The sequence below is a fragment of the Ambystoma mexicanum genome, chromosome 4q (assembly GCF_040938575.1).
Source record: "Ambystoma mexicanum isolate Mex_15411 chromosome 4q, UKY_AmexF1_1, whole genome shotgun sequence".
Classification (NCBI taxonomy): domain Eukaryota; kingdom Metazoa; phylum Chordata; class Amphibia; order Caudata; family Ambystomatidae; genus Ambystoma; species Ambystoma mexicanum.
In genome coordinates this window covers 322,820,425-322,837,318 of record NC_090928.1, presented here as the reverse complement: position 1 = coordinate 322,837,318, position 16,894 = coordinate 322,820,425, and the positions used below count along the sequence as shown (strand labels likewise).

The 16,894-nt window shown below is 41.3% G+C and overlaps 1 protein-coding gene across 5 annotated transcripts in view; it reads right to left on the bottom strand.

Annotated features, from left to right (window-relative positions):
* Nucleotides 1-16,210, bottom strand: part of BIRC6 (baculoviral IAP repeat containing 6) — a 3,097,233-nt gene extending 3,081,023 nt beyond the window's left edge. For all 5 annotated transcript variants that reach the window (XR_011268132.1, XM_069607902.1, XM_069607904.1 and 2 more), the window contains exon 1: nt 15,726-16,210. Coding sequence is in view for 4 of the 5 variants with exons in the window: in XM_069607902.1 (XP_069464003.1) it covers nt 15,726-16,089 (364 nt within the window). In the remaining variant the exon portion in view is untranslated. The remainder of the gene's footprint in view (nt 1-15,725) is intronic.
* Nucleotides 16,211-16,894: the final 684 nt, after the last annotated feature.

Below are 16,894 nucleotides of genomic sequence, written 5' to 3'. Positions count from 1 at the left end.
TATAAGAGCCCAGATGAGATGTGTGTTTTCGTTCGGCATGTGTGTTTTGAGCCATTACAGGCCTGATGAGAGGGGATATATGTGATCACTGAGCCGTTTCAAGAAAGAAAACATATATATACATACACACACACACCCACCCACATCCCTCCGCTACCCCCTAAATTCATTATATACTGTACTCTGTACCCATTCCCCACATACATATGGGGTTGAAATTTAAAAAGTGAACATTTTCAGTGGTCACCGTAAAAAAGGCTCAGTAATTGTATGATCCCGATGAGGTGTGTTCTGAATCACTGAACATTTAGTATTCCTTTTGATAAATCGAAAGCTAAGTCAGCTCTGTTACAATTGAATTGTTATCTGCATCTTACACACATACCTTGGATGCAGATGCATAACTCACCTATCAACAGGATTTGAACAGGTTACACAGTGATTTCTACAGCAGGGTTGACACACTGAGCTACCTTTCCCACCAGGCTGTTGGCTTAGAAAGGCACATAGGGTTAGGGCACTGGCAGTTCCATGTGAGGCTTGCCCGACATAACTTGCCTGTCAAAATCTCTCAGCCTGTTTGGACTATCCTACATGACTCAGTATATGCATAATGAGGCTTTGAAATGTGCTATATTTTTAATGGTGGGACTCAGTGATATGACATGGGAGAAGCAGAAGGGATTGAAGTATATGACAGCATTGCCATTTTCTCACACTGTCCGGAGGATGGTGGAAAGGATCTATGAAAATAGCGAGGGTGTAAATCCTGCATGTAAAACACATTTTCTGTATTTTTAATACAGGGGGAGATGGCTCGCAGCAAAGCCCCCTCAACATCCACCCACTTTATTAAATACCCCTGCCCAACACCCCTGCCCATCTATTTTTGGGGGAACATTTGTGTTTTCCATGCAAGGTTTTCTACATCGCAGTAATGGGATTCAGGAATTTTGTAGTGAAACCGTTGGGAAGAGCTCAGACACTGTTCTTGCTCAGTATTGTAACTCGCTGCAGAAAATGCATGTTTGTGCTTTTTCATTACAGCAGCTCTTTTCAGAAATTCAGGTACTGTCCCAAAACATAGCAGTCCTGCTAAGAAATGTGGGCATGATGCAATAAGCCCTGCTGTGAATAATTAGCACTGTGCCATTACATGCGTATAGCAGCTCTGCTGATCTAATTAGGTTACTTTGCCTGCGTATATATAGCAGTCCTGTACAGAGGTACCTGTACAATCTGCCACTGAAAATATATACAGCACTGCTTCTATCTGCATCCATTATACCTGCTTGCAGTGGGCGGGTGGTCAGATAGGGAGTAAAGTTCGGACTATATGCCCAGCTATTCCTTGCTCTCTAAATCTCTAAGACAACTATGTACAATGCCCTTTCATGCATGCACATGGACACAAACAATCTTAAGACTAAAAAGAAATCTTCATATAGAACACCAAAAGCTTATCCTTCTCACAAATGCCAAACAACTGGTTGTTCGGAGGCTCTTCAATAACTTTGAGACAAACGCAATTGATGTGCTTCTGTGATGAAAAGAAAACAAAGTATGAAATGCCCATAATGCTGCAGCTGCGCTGCCTCTATTAAAGCTGATCAAAACAAAGGAAAATGAAGCAGAAATGCAGTACTAGTTTAAGACCATTTACATTTGACACAATACTACACGTGTCCTAAAGCAATGTGAAAAGCATTTCCATGATTCAAAATGCTTTAATAACACTAACCTACAAAATACAGGCAGTTGAACAAAGCGAACAAAACCCAAATTCACTTCTACATTACTCAGAAAGTATTATCTTGTTAGAATTATTAACAGTGTTAAAAAAGAAAATAAGACCACAACTCATCCCAGTTGCTTCTTTCAAGGAACTGTCGATTGCTAGAGTGGGTTTGCAAGCTGCTGCTGGCCAGCCTGTCACCAGTGACCTTCAAGATTTCTGGGCTGCCACTATAAATAGCCGGTGAAAGTTGTACGCAAGGAAGAATTAAAAAAGGGCCTTATTGACAAGATTTCTGTGCGTAAAAAGGCCCAATACTCTTGTCTGGAGGGCTGCATGTAGCCGATGCCAGGTGGACATTGCATTGGTTGCCAATCAAATACAGGATCACTCACGATCCTGGCGTTAATGCTGCACCAATGCTTGTCCGATATATCTAACTGATAGAGTAATATCCCACACAGGGATAGCTCCGCTTACCCCACTCTCGCTCAGCTCAGACATAAGTTGGCTGTTTGGAGGGACCTCATTCGATATCCAGGCACCAGTACAATGGAACTCACTCCATGGGCACATAAACAGGGCCAAGTTGTCAGCCAGGTGTAAGAAGAAATTTAAAAAAAAAAAACCCATACCTGTTCAACGTCAACCCAGGTGGAACTTGGTATCCTTTTTATCTCCCCCGATCTCTTTCCGACTGCTACCCGACCCCTTGTTCGTCATGTGTGCTCTAAAGCCCACGGGCATGTGTCGCTTTGCAAAAATGAAAATAAATAAATCTAGTCATATTAAATCCAGATAGATACCTTAATAGCTGATGTAGATAGTATTTTTGCTGAAATGTTAATCGATCTGAACCACATGTAGCTGAAGCTTGATCTGATTTTAACAGTAATATTATATTGGCTTCCATCAAAGTGCTGTGGAGTAAACCCAATTCAAGTACCTCTTGATACTGTGACAAGTGTAACAACATGGTGAACAGAAGGGTCTTAGATTTAGGTGGTTCAAGAAAATAAAGTATTAAGCAGGTATAACCAAAACAGGGTTCAAAGAATAAAAGCAGAGCAGGGTTCGAAATTGCCAGGAGCTGGGAGCCATTTAGTGCCTAGTTATAGCCAAGGAAATCCTGGTTACCTTGAAACCAAGAGCTACCAGGAGCTACTTCCGACTCCCCAGACAAGTGGTGCCATGCAAACATAGCTATGTGATATTAACTGTGTAGGTTTGAGTATGTGTTTAATAGAGAATAAAGTACACACAAGAGATATTGAAAGTATATTGGATAATCTATAAATGGACCAAAGTACGCAAAAGTTACATTTGCTGTGCATGATGTACTAGCTCCTGGTTCCCCGGCGTAGCTCCTTCCTAATGGGTGATGCATGCTACCCAGGAGCTGCATCCATTTTGCTCCAAGTCAACAAATCCTAATTTCGACCCCTGTAAAGTGTTCAAGCTTAAATAATTTAGAAGTCCATCTCTGTGTGAACACCACAAACTGAAGGTGTACTTCACCTATGAAGGAGAAACGTACCCCAAAGTAAATGTGTCTGTCACTACCAATCCTTTAACTTAAAAGGAAAGGTTTATGAAAGTTCCTTGAAAGCGGGTTGTCAGAATACCTAAATCAAATGTTGCAATGAAGACAATACGCTTAAAAGTACTTGTCATGGGTGAAAAGTATTGAGGGTAGAATATCTAACAAAGTCCTTTCCTAATTAACAAAAATCCAACAATTCATAAAGGTCTTCTCTTAAGGTTTGCTCAAATAGACAAACAAGGCACCGCTTACGCAAAGCACTCTAACTGGGGCCTGTAATTGCCTTCTAGGTCCAGGGCCTCTTATGCGATGATCAGCTGTGTCCTGTGCTTTGGTTCTCTATCTCCGTCCTACCGATGATTCGTCCCTCTCTCTACAGGACACTTTCTTTTAGGTACCCATCTTCTTTTACCTTCCTTCTCTCATCCTTTGCCCTTCATTCTCAGGGGACCTAGATTGTTGCCCCTCTGTTGAGGTGACATTTAATTTCATCCCTACTACTCAGAGGTCCTACTTCTGCCCCGGTCTTTCTCTACCAAGATCTTAGCAAGGTTCTGCCATAGCCTCTTAGGAAGTTCAGCCCTTCCACCCTTTTGGCTTAAGGGAGCTTCAGGGGGTACTCCGCTTCTACCGCCTGGGTCAGCTAGTCTCCTTAGCTTCTTAGGCAGGTCAGCTCTTCCACCCTTTCTGGCTTAGGTGGGGCTTACTCTCCTTCCCCCCCCCATGAGTCAATCATATCCTCAAGGCTCTTCAGGCAGCTTCCAGACAGGTAGTGTTCCAGAGTAGTCCAGGCTCCTTCACCCAGGCAACAACAACTCAGTCAGGATACAGCTTCTCTTCATGCAGCAGTGTCTGGAGTGTAGTACAGGGAACCTGTCCCTGATGGAGACAAGTTCAGAGTGAGCTGGCTCTTCTTTTATAGCTGGTCTCATCTTGTTGGCTACCGATAGGATGAAAGTCCTGCTTACAGGGTTGGTCGGCAGGGGTCAATGCTGGTCCTTCTCTTTTAAGCACTTTATTGGCCAGTTTGGCTATTAGTTCAACTATGGGTTTATTTGTTTAAGCATTCTTGTTTTATCCTGAGCTCCTTTTAAATATTATTGGTCCTATCCTTGGGGATCAGGTTTTTATTTTATTAATTTAAGTACCCATTACATTTCCCATGGTTCTTCTAGGTGGATTTGAACCAGTCCTCACATAGGTTCTATGGTGTTCCAAACATCCATGACTTATCCTCGAATGATAAGACTAGGGCCTTTCCTCCGTGGTCCTGCAGTGTCATTCAACCATCCCTCAAAGCGGAGGACGCCGCTGTCCCCGCTCCTGGTGTTGCAGTACAGGCATGCTAAAGGGTGGATGTCCCCGAGTTCTTCCACATGTCGCGAGCTGCGTCACTGTCCTACTCCAGCAGGACGTACCGCTGGCAGGCAGTCCTAGGCAAGTCTTGTGGGGATCGCGGAAGTACGATCCACCTCAGTAAACTTCCAAATGTAGCCAGGGAATGAGAGGGGGGTGGGGGATGGCAGGTCATGTACGTTGTATAAGTCGGCTGGGAGACCATCCAGGCACAGCACTCTTTATGCATACCCATAATGGAGTCCCCTACATCTGAGGGCATCCAGGTTAGTCAGCCTCCTCAGTGGATAGTATTGGTAGATGCACAGTATAAATCTCTAAATGCTTTATTAATGTATGCATGATCTGTAATAGGTTACCCATCATCATGATCCAGCTACCCTGGTCTCAGTTAACCATTCAGGCATGAACCCTACTTGTCCTCTCTCCCATCTCCTGGAAACTATAGTATGACGCAGATATTTGTACCACTTATGAACTGCCCAACTTTATCATGCGGCGCTGTTGCATATTCACAGTACCAATGGCATCACACTCATTCTACAAAAGTATTCAACCATTGTTCAAGTGTATTCATTCTATCCCAGTTTCCTTATTACTTAGAAATGCATGCACCCAGTGCTCCAGATTCGAAGTGGGAGCATTTTACTCGCTATTTTTTTTTTTTAATGTTTTATTAGGAGTAAACTGATTTTAGAAAGTGAAAAAGTGCTGCCCCCAATGGGAGTGTTAAGCACCTAGTTATTCATGCACATTAAAAAACATTTTAACTCTTCGACTCAGGCAGTAATAGTTCCTTCATTCACTATTCAGCCAAACACACCCTTGAAGCCGAAATGAGTGAAAGTACAGCGACAATCTCTGGTGTGTCATTTTCCTGTAGGGAGTATTTTTACTCCAAATTACTTTAGAGTATTTGAAAATGTACAGGGAGTAAAAGTGGCCAACATCTCTTATCTGTAGGGCTGCATAGAAAGTATGCATTATATACTTCCCACAATGCATCCGTTGAGACCACCCTGGCTCAAAGTAGTTGCAGCTTTGCAAATTGAATCTTTGAATGCTGAATCTGTCAATGCCTGCGTGTTAAGTTTCCAACTTCTACATGTTGGACATTCGACTTGATAGTGTCAATAATTTGATGGAACTATGATCTTTACTTTCAAATTAATATCGTGCAACACCTAGGCTTAAGGGCTCAACAGTTGGAGGGACGTATAATTACAATTCAGACAAAAGTTCCTAAGATAGGACAGACAGGTTAGGCTATCCAGGGATCTCAGCAGAATAATAAGGTTTTTTATTTCTTCTTGAAGATATTCGTGGCTTTGGTCTCTTAGATCCAATGGGAGTCTGTTCCAGGCAAGTGGGGCAGCTATGCTGAAGGGTCCCTTGAGAGCTATGCTGGTTTTACAGTGACGTGTTTTTAGTTGGAATGTATTATTTGATCTGAGATTTCTCAAGTTCTGCTGGCATTGTAAGACACATTTATGTGTAATCAATAAAGTTCTAAATTGGACTCTTGCCATTACGGGCAGCCAATGTAGACTCTGCCTTGCTTCCGTCACATGGTCTCGCCATTTAAGGTTCTTATCACCCTAACCGTGACATTTTGGATGACCTGGAGGTGGCTGATCTCAGATGGGAGGTGCCAATGAGGAGGCTGCAGAAATAAATTGATTTTAGAACCTATATCGCTCTAGCTAGTGTCTCAGCATTGTTTTGCGTAATAAAACTTAATGTTCTACTTTATTTTGTAAATTACTTAAGTGAATAAGGTTATTACTGATTATTATACCTACGGGAACAATGCATCTGTAAATATCTTATGTCTGTAAATATGTTTAATATGATATATGCCAGACCTATGTTTTCTATTGTTGCCCGTGGTAACTTCTGTAATGTGTATTACCTGCTCTCCAGAGCCCAGATACCTACGGGTTTGGCGCGCTCTTCAAATGTTAAATAAAAGGGCGAAGGTGTGCAAATAGTTTTATGTAATAGCTCGCTGCAGAGACCAGGCTGCTCACGTGCGATTTCATATTTAGGTGCTGATCCAATATTATACCTAATGTTTTCACTTTCTGCTGTAATTCTAGCTTATAGTTAACTATGGTGAAGCTGTTAAACATAGGGTCCAGCTTATTTTCAGTGCCGACGACCATGAGCTATGGTTTGTCGTTATTAAGAGCAAGACCATTTTGTACCATCCAGGTATGTATGATATTTCTTTAATACTATTCTCGTCCAGGCTGTGAGAGCCAGTACAAAAGTGATGTCATTTTTTGATCAGAAAGCGACCCTTCAAGCACATCTCATTCTCTCACCCACAATACTGCATCACTCTATATAAAAGGCATCATCTACTCTTAGATGAGTCGTGCATCCCAAAATAATGTGTAGACTCACAAGCTATCATGTGTAGACTCACAAGCTATCAGATATTTCAATCTCCACACATCAACAAGATCATAGGGCACTACTAGATTTTTGATCGTGGGGTCGACGCTAGCCTGAATTACATTGGGAGCCATCTAAAATAGGGTTCCAAACATTATTGAAATACACCACCCAAAATGTGCTTACATTAAGACAAAAGACAATACTTTGTCTACAGTTTCAAAGTGCTCATTTGAATCACTGTTGGTGCATATATTATTTTCTCCTGGGAATTATATTTGGATGTTCGATGTAATAAATATATGTGAAGACTGATGTTTGAATTCACATTAAGAATACGTTAATGAACATCTACAATCACACTGTGCCAAACACTGAGTTTGCGTGCAAATCATTTTGCATGGACTTTTTTATTCCAATCAAAGTTCAGCCTGACACGTGTTTCGAGCCTGAGCTCTTCCTCTGAGGGTGACAATTCATTCCATACAATTTATGAATTGAAACATATTTACAATATAAGCCAATATATTGTACAAAGGCGCAAAACACCAAGGTTACAAAGGAAGGACAATAACCCCAATGCATAAAATCAGTTTGACAGGTGTTTATACATACCATAAGAGGTAATGATTGATCATGATAAGAACCGGAAAGAAGAGAGAAAAGAACACAAATAAAAAACAAAGGAAGAAGCAACACAATTGGTGAATATTGATTGTTGCATTGATACCATACAAAATTACTATACATAGTTACTCGCGTGGTGGGTCACATCACCTATGCTTATAAAAACTATAATACCTTAATTACTAAGGTTGCCTCCTCTTTGTGGAAGGCTGACCTTGGACATCCCCACGAATTTGATTATCTTTATTATCCAATTGATGAGTTTTCTGCCAATGTGTTGACAGGGGGGGGGATTTAGTTTCCTGATTCGAAATTGTTGACCGGTGTTCCACAATTCTGATTTTAAAGGGCCTAATGGTACTGCCAATATAATGTAAGTCCACAAACACAAATAATGCAGTAGACCACAAACTTGGTGTTGCAGTTGATTAATGATTTTATCGCACGTTTCCTTATTTGAGTCGGATTGACTACCTAATAGCAATACGCTTTATGGTAAGTGGTAATATGAAGTTTGTGACACATGTCTGGTTAGCAAAAGAATATCCGTTTACTTATTTTCGGGTTGCCTCAAACAACTTGTGTTTTTTGGTTTTATCTTTCCCAGTGGACATTTTGAATTCACGAGTTACGCAAGGTAATTATAGTTTTTATAAGCATGGGTGATGTGATCCACCACCCAAGTGACTTATAATAATTTTGTGTGGTATCAATGCAACAATCAATATTCACCAATTGTGTTGCTTCTTCCTTTATTATTTTTTCTTTGTTTCTCTCTTCTTTCCTGTTCTTATGATCAATCATTACCCCTTAAGGTACATATATTAACACCTGTCAAATTGATTTTATGCATTGGGATTATTGTCCTCCCTTTTAACCTTGGCGTTTTGCGCCTTTGTACAATATATTGGCTTACCTTGTAAATAAGTTTCAATTCATAAATTGTTGGAATTAATTCTCAGTCTCAGAGGAAGAGCTCAGGCTCCAAAACACGTGTCAGGCTGAACTATGATTGGAATAAAATAAAAAAGTTAATGCAAAATTATTTGCACGCAAACTCAAGAGTGTTGGCGCAGTGTGATTGTAGATGTTCATTTAACGTATTCCTTGTACTGTAGAGTGTTGGGACAGAGCAACTACACCATACAATCACCCGCTGCCTTCTCACCTAACTTGAGAGTGCAAGCGCTTGGGTGACTGTCTAACCTGCCCTTTTCCTGTGCACATTAAGAATACTCCCTTGTCCAGCAATTTACTTCCAGTTGGAATATAGGGTTGCTCGGACAACCGTAATAACCAGGCTCCGTACTTCCCATTTTTTTTTTATTATTTCAATATCCAATTAGGAATGTGGGGAGTAGGATGTTAGTGTATTTTCAAGGAGGCAATGCGGGTATAACCATAACTAAAAGTAATGGTGCGAGTGGTATTGGTGGCCTGGTATTGACAGTGAAGTTGAGGGTATCCAGTCTTTCCATCAAAATATTTTCCATCAAATATTTTCAAACGAAAATATGTTTATCGAATGCATGTGTGTAGGGTAAAGGGTTAATTTTGTTTAGGGTGGGTTTTTAAGGTTTCTAAACGGGGGTGGGTACCCCCAAAAAAAAGCATTTGTTATAAAATAATTCGATGGAAAAATGTGTAGCAACTTCTGACAAATGTTTCTGCTAACAATTATGCGTCGTCTCACTAATTTTCCCCCAAGTAAAAAACAGTGGACAACGTGTCAGGTAACAAAACTATTTATGGAGTCAGTTCAAGGGATAGGAGGGGTTATTGTGTACGGTTCTCAGTGACAATGAGGCAGTTTCCTTATGCTAAAGCATGCATTATTGGGAGATGTGCGACTGAGTATGAGTAAATAAACTACACAGTATCTCCCAGATTCTAACAACTCAGTGGCAGTACAATTAACTTAGTGGAGGGTTTGTAAAATGGAGATGCTGAGAAATTACTAAATCATTTCTAGCTCAAAAAGAGTTCCTCAATTTGAGAAAATTTAGGAGTAAGCAAGTTAATTCCCATTATAGCAAGCATTATTTGCACTAAATAGGAAAATGAATAAAGTAAACATTGAAAAAGTCAAACACAATGATCACAAAATATATATATATATGCCCAACATACAACATAATAAATGTGTGGGTATGAGAGCTACCAAAGAAGCACACGTGGTATGGTCAAAAACGAATCCGTAAGTAAAGTATGAAAAGACAACTTTCTCAATGGGAAAAGTGTCACTGGCCATTTACTGTTGCGCCTACTGTGCTGTTATAGCTTTAACTTCTATTCTTGTGAGCATTTCAATGTTGCACTAAATTTATGTTACAACACAAAGCTCTGACTTCGTTTTTATTGTTTCTGCTTTTTGGTTGCAGTGGATTCTTGTACTTGGTGCATTCCCGGCGTCAGGTCCCAGGGCGGAACCATTAACAGCTGCTACTGACAGCCAAATTGAATCCAGCATGCTTCTGGAAAACAAAAAGGAGGGGGGCGATCATATTGGTGGGTTAAGATTTGGGAAATAGTGGCTATGGAAAAACTGACCGCACATAACTGAAAACACGCCGCGATTTTCCCGAATCTGGGTCTCATTTTTCGAGTTTGTGCAGGACAAAACATCTACGCAAGCTAAGAGATGGGTTAAAGATCCGGGACGAATCCAAAAAGGATCTGGTGCCAAGGCCCCTTGATTTCAAAAAGGGGAAGAAAGTTTGAAAGTCCAAAAAGTGCAGAATTTGTCCGAAAGTGTAGTGCCTGTTGGGAAATCAACTGTGGGAAATCAACTGTGGGAAGTCAAACTGATTCTCTAGAAAAATCTAAGAAAATTGCCCCTATCTTTCTGCTAGCAAAACAGAAAAGGCTTTCGTCTATTCCTTTGGTGAAAATTGCTCCTATCTTCTTGAAAAAAAAAATCGGAGAGGACGACCTTAAGTTCGGGTTCTAAGGTCGTGTCAGCTAATGCTGAAAAACCTCAAATTAAGACTACTGATACAACCAATTGTTTACCAAATTGTTCTGATCTTCATAGGCCGGTTGGTCTTCCACAAAATCTACAGAATGGACTACTGCCTGTTACAGGTCTTGCAATTTCAGATGGCCTCGGAGCTTCTCCAAGGATGGGTAATACTTCCTCAGGACTTCAGAAGTCATAATAATTTGTATAAGCTGAATTCGGATTTAAGAATCTTTCTGTCAAGGCATATTCCATCTATAAGAAATGATTCACCCTTAAATCGATCTGCAATTCTTTCAGAAATGAAGTCAATTCCTGCTCTGAAGTATTTCTCATCAAATGATATTGAGGCTTTGAGTTTTCCATTTAGCCCAGACACGAATACGGCTGCAGTAGTCTTGACGTCTAGGCTGGGTTTAGACATAATTATGGGTGAAGAGGAGGCCTGGGACCAGAGGGGTTTGAAGCTCTCTCTATCTTGTCCGGTGCCCGTTTCTGGCCACTTGCATCAGGCAGCAAATCTAGAGCAAGCAAGGGGAGCCACATTTAAGGCAGTTTCTGGCGTTACTCAATTGAATGTGTGGGATATGCTCCCTGAAGTTATTTCACAAGTATTTCTTAAAATGGGGATGACTCAACCGAAGCTTTAGGGGTAACCCAGATTAATGTTTTATCTTGGAATACTAGAGGTTATGACTCATTTTCTGAGGAACCCAGAAAGTCTGATATTTTTGAATCTTCTGATTTAATTCTCTTTCAAGAAACATGGTTAACTTGTAAAATGGATATAGATGGTTTCTCTATTCTACAGCAGTTGGCCGTGGGCTCGGGGCAAGGTAGACCAAGGGGGGGTCTTTTGGTGGCCTCTAGTAATGAAGTTTTTAAATCTTCTGTCATTATTGCAAACGGTTTCCAGGGGATACTAATAGTGAGACTTTCAAGAAGAAGTCTCTCAGATAGTTCAAATTGATTGGATAGTGGTTAATTTATATTGGAATCATGTTTCCTGTCCACTATCCGATTTTTTGTATGCTTTGTCTGATGGTTTAGTGGAATGTTCCTTACGATTCCCGGCAGATGACATTCTCATTGCCGGGGATTTTAATTCTCAATGTATCTCTACAGTGGACCCCAGGTCGGGAAAGTGTAAACAGAAGTCCAGTAATGGCAAAATATGGTCAGAGTTTATGAAGGATTGGAACCTTTCTATGCTGAATGGTAACATTAGGGGGGATATCCCAAATTCTGCTACCTGGCATAGGGGTTCCTCCTTCTCTACGATCGATTATCTTTTTGCATCGAAAAATATTTTTGAGAGTGGTCATAGCTTGAATATTGGGGAAGGTAATAATGATGACCATGCTATGTTGAAGGTGACCCTCTTTTATGAGTGCGCCGTGGAGGTCCCCTGCTATGGTCAAGCGCTGCTCATTAACAATGCTGGGAATGTAATCAGAAAGTTTCCAAAAGGGGGTCAATTACTAAATGAGGTTCTGAGAAACAGGGTGAATGATCTATCGCTTCAGCAATTATCCAAGTTATGCATGCCAGGGCTCTTTATGAATTTATCTGATTTGACTCCAGTAGTGTCTGTCTCACAGAAACTCCATAAGATTCATAAACATTCTTTCAATGATCAAATCAGTACCCAAAAGTTAGAGATGAGGTCTCAACGATCTGTCTTAAAGAATTCGGGTTTATGTGTGGAAGTCTATAGGGCAGAAGTAGTTAAGTTAAAGAACAACTATAGGAATTGGCTTTGTGCCCATAAGCATCTGGTGGTACAACAGGATGCTGAGAGAATGCTTTCTGCTCTCTCACAGGAATTCTCGTAATTTCTGGTCATTGGTGGGAATGAATGAGGTAGCTCACCATCAGAAACAGGACTCAGTAATTCAGGAGGGTGTGTGGCTGAATCATTTTACCATGGTTTATGATTCTGAGGCTCCAGAGTGTGGGATGAAGACCTTAACATCTAACTGGGATTTAGTCTTTAATGTCTTGGACTTAGAATTACTAATTAAGAAATCTTCAGCCTCTAGAGCATCTGGTCCCAATGGTTTGAGTAATTCAATCCTGAAAAAGGATCCAATCACCTGGGCGAAGGTTCTAAAAATACTCTTTGATAATGTCATTAGACAGAAGAGATTTCCAGATACCTGGAAACATTCCATAGTTATTCCTATCTACAAAAAGGGTGACAGGTCTCTGGCCTCTAATTATCGTCCTATCTCTTTGTTAGATGCAGATAGTAAAATCTTTTCGGGGGGCATCATCCTAGGGGAATTGGAAGCCTGGGCTAAAACAAAGGGAATTATCCCAAAGCAGCAATTTGGCTTCAGAAAGGGTTTATCTACTTCATTGAATGGGCTTGTTCTAAATTGTTTAGCTGTAAAGTCATTCACCAAGGATGGCCCCACCCTTTTTGGAGCCTGGATTGACCTTTCCCAGGCTTTTGACTTGGTCGATAGGAATTTACTTTGGAATAAACTTGATGCTTGGAAAATTCCTCCGGGTTTACTTTCTATATTGAGAGAGCTGCACACTAACAACTATATGTGGGTCAGATTAGGTAGATCGGGTTTACTTTCTAATCCAATTAGGATAACTAGAGGGGTTCGACAATGCTGTTTACTTGCTCCTTTGCTTTTTATTCTCTTTATGGCAGATCTAACTAATTGGTTGCATGATATTGGTTTAATATCTCCATATATCGGCCACACTAAAATAAATTGGTTAGCTTATGCGGATGACATAGTAGTCCTGGATTACTCTGAAGTGGGGCTACAATGTCTGCTTACCGCCTTAGAATCCTATGCAAGGAGCAATAAACTTGATATTAACCCTTCAAAATCTAAGATCCTACTATTCAAGAGGCCAAACAAAATAGTTAAGAACTTTGCCTGGAAGTTAGATCAGTGTCCGGTAAAGGCCGTTACAGAATTAACATCTGGGAGCCATATTAAGATCTTTTCCTACAAAGAGTAATCTAATGTCATCTATTGATCTAAAAGTAGTGAAATTGTGTGCTCAGATGAAAAAAATTAACTCTAAGTTCGGCAAATTTTCTATTTCCCCCCTTCTAAGATTCTACATAGGGAAGGTAGTTCCCATAATTCTTTATGGATTGGATTATATCATTGGAGATAGATTGGGATGTAATAGAGTCTAGGATCTGGAAAAGTACTTTAGGTCTGCCAGTTTGTGTTCCAATTGTTAGTTTGCGCTATGAATTAGGTCTTTCATCACTTAGATCATGGCTAGAATGGAAGTGGATGACTCTGTAGAGACTAATCTTAGATCCTCCAAAGAATTCCTTATTTGAGGAAACTGCTATTGAGTACCAACTAGGAAACAATGTTTTCCTGTGTAAACTGGGGAAAAAATGTTTGGAACTCTTGTCTGGCTGCGACTGTGATGCAGAACTCCTTTTACAGAACCCTTTGAAAGTGAAAGAAAAAATGAAATTGACTGATTGGATAAGAACCATTGAAGATATGCGAAAAATGAAAAGATCAGCTTCCCTGTCAGTATTAGATAAACGCCTTTCAACCGTGCCGGCTTATTTAAAGAAGTCCCCAAATCCGCGGTTTAGGTCTACTTTTTTGAGGTTTCGTCTAAATTTGATTCCTACCTTAGAGTTACTAGCTATTAGAGATAAGGAAGGAGCGATTGTACAGATTTGTGATAGGTGCCCTAGTAGTGATCTCCAGACTACCAAGCATTTGCTATCTAGTTGCTCTGGGACCTGGAGCCTTAGGGCTGGTCATTTTAATAGATTTGTTCATGTTAAGTCTTATATTAATTCCGAGGAGTTTTGGGCAAGACTACCTTCTGGGAATGAGTCGGCTTTATCAATTGAGGTTGTAAGGTGCTTAAGGGAACTGAAGTTAATTTTAGACTGAATTGTAATAGTGATTGTATTCCTGTGTTTTTTCTTTTTTTTTTGCTTTTTATTCAAGATGCTTCTGTTTTTAGAATATGTAAATTTCTGTTGGTTTGCGTATTGTTATTTTTTGTTTAAATGTGTTAAGTCAAATTGGCTATTGCACAATAAATATATATATATATTTTTAGACCACAAACTCAAACATCTATTACAAAACTAATGTACTGAGCAAATTGGAAACTTAAGAGGGGAGAACGGTATGTAGGAAGATATATACGCTGAATAGAGACATAACCTGGGATAAATAACAGGATCTTTGAACACTGCGAGGAAACAACCATTTTTATTTCATTACACCTTCCATGATTTGAGATTCTTACACTTTTGTTGGGGGAGGAGGTGAAATGGGTTAAAGAAAAATGTAAACTGAAATTAGATGCCTTAATAAAAAGTCATGTTGATTCTGATATAGGACTTGCATGTCATGATGTATGCAGTATAAGCAGAATGCAACCATAAACACAAGACTATACCAGTGGAAAATGAACGGCAATGCACATGCTAACAAACTAAGCATGAAAAAGTGGACAGAGATGCTAAATATATATATATGATACCAAAATGTTTATTGCTATGGATTGTTAAAGTTGACACGGGTGGCGAGATTAAAACAAGCACAGCCATTACGAGCCCTGCTCAAGGATCAAACGAACGCCGGGGAGTTCGTAAATAGTAACACGTGTTAAGCGTTGCATACATCACAACCGCGTATTTGAGCAAACTGTTTTCCCGAATCCCGCGCTAGTTAACTTCGTGCCGCGACACTTGAAGTCTATATTTCACATCCCATAAATAATATTGTCACCACAATCTTTTACATATTTTCTGTCACCTACTAAGGAAAGCTAGGGGATTACTGACATAAGACATATTAAGTACATCTACTCCCACATTTTGTTTCCTTGTGCTTATGGGTCCGGACAGCTCCCGCGCACGAGCCGAGCTGTCACTGTCCCCCAAGGTGTCGGAGGGAAACCTGACACCACCAAAGACCAAGATTCACGGAGAAGCGACAAGGAGTGAGGCTTTGCTGCTTTAGCATCAAAAGAGAAGGAGCAGGCATAGCACTTAACAGAGTCCCTAGGGCACCGGCAACAGTAAGTTAGGTAACGACCCTCACAGGTTAGGCGCCCCATCCCCTGAGCCGGGCACTCACCGCTCAAACCTGTAGCTTGCTGCAGCAGGGCTCCCGAGGTGCCATCAATGACTTTGACACTGCCTCGGCTGGTGACTGCCAGGATGGCGTTGAGCGCCGGGTGATAGGTCAGGCTGTGAAGTCCCTCTTCGTCGCAGCGCAGGCAGCCGTCCCGGACCAGGAGAGCCGACGTTCCTCCACCACCACCGCCCTCCGGAGCGCCGCCCGTACCCCCTGAACCCCCTGCCGTTGCCATCCTCACTGCCGCGCTCCCCTTGCCGCTGCGGCCGGGCCCGCGGTGCTTGTGTGCGCCGGGCTCGCGGGGGCCGCGCGGGGCAGAGGGAGCCGCTACCACCGCTGCAGCACAGCCGCCGCCAGTCACCATCCGGGTCCAGGAAGCCGCCACCAACACTCAGACGAAGGGGAAGTGACGCTAAGGAAGCTACGGGTTACGCACCGCACCGTGCAAGCTTCTGCTTCTTCCTTTCGCTGAACCCTTCTCTGCTTTGCCGAGACCAAAGTAAACACAGACAAAGGACTATACACCTGTCAACACTAATAAAAAAACACTAGAGGGCTAAATCCGCATAAAGAATGCGTTGCTTCTGGATGCCATCTTAGTGGAAAAGCAGCTGAACAAACGACCCGTTTCCTATGCAGGCTTCTTCTTCTTCTTCTTCTTCTTCTTCTTCTTCTTCTTCTTCTTCTTCTTCTTCTTCTTCTTCTTCTTCTTCTTCTTCTTCTTCTTCTTCTTCTTCTTCTTCTTCTTCTTCTTCTTCTTCTTCTTCTTCTTCTTCTTCTTCTTCTTCTTCTTCTTCTTCTTCTTCTTCTTCTTCTTCTTCTTCTTCTTCTTCTTCTTCTTCGAAAGCGTGGGCGGACCCACGCAGGCGCTTCCCCATCCTATAGGATGATGTGCACCGTACCCACTAATTATTATTTGGCTCCATTTAAGCTTACAACTCCTCCCACCTCCCCGTCTGCCTCACAAAATCCAACATCACACTATTCCTTCTCCTGCCTACCTCCCCATCTCCTCCCAGTATAATCCTCTCATTCAGCTCAGCCACACCCATCGCAGTCAATCGAACCCTCATCAATTCTCTCTCTGTAACATTTCTTTCACACCTAATCAAAAAATGTCCCACCCTTTCAGGCACCCCACACACCATACAGTCCCTTGATTCACGCTT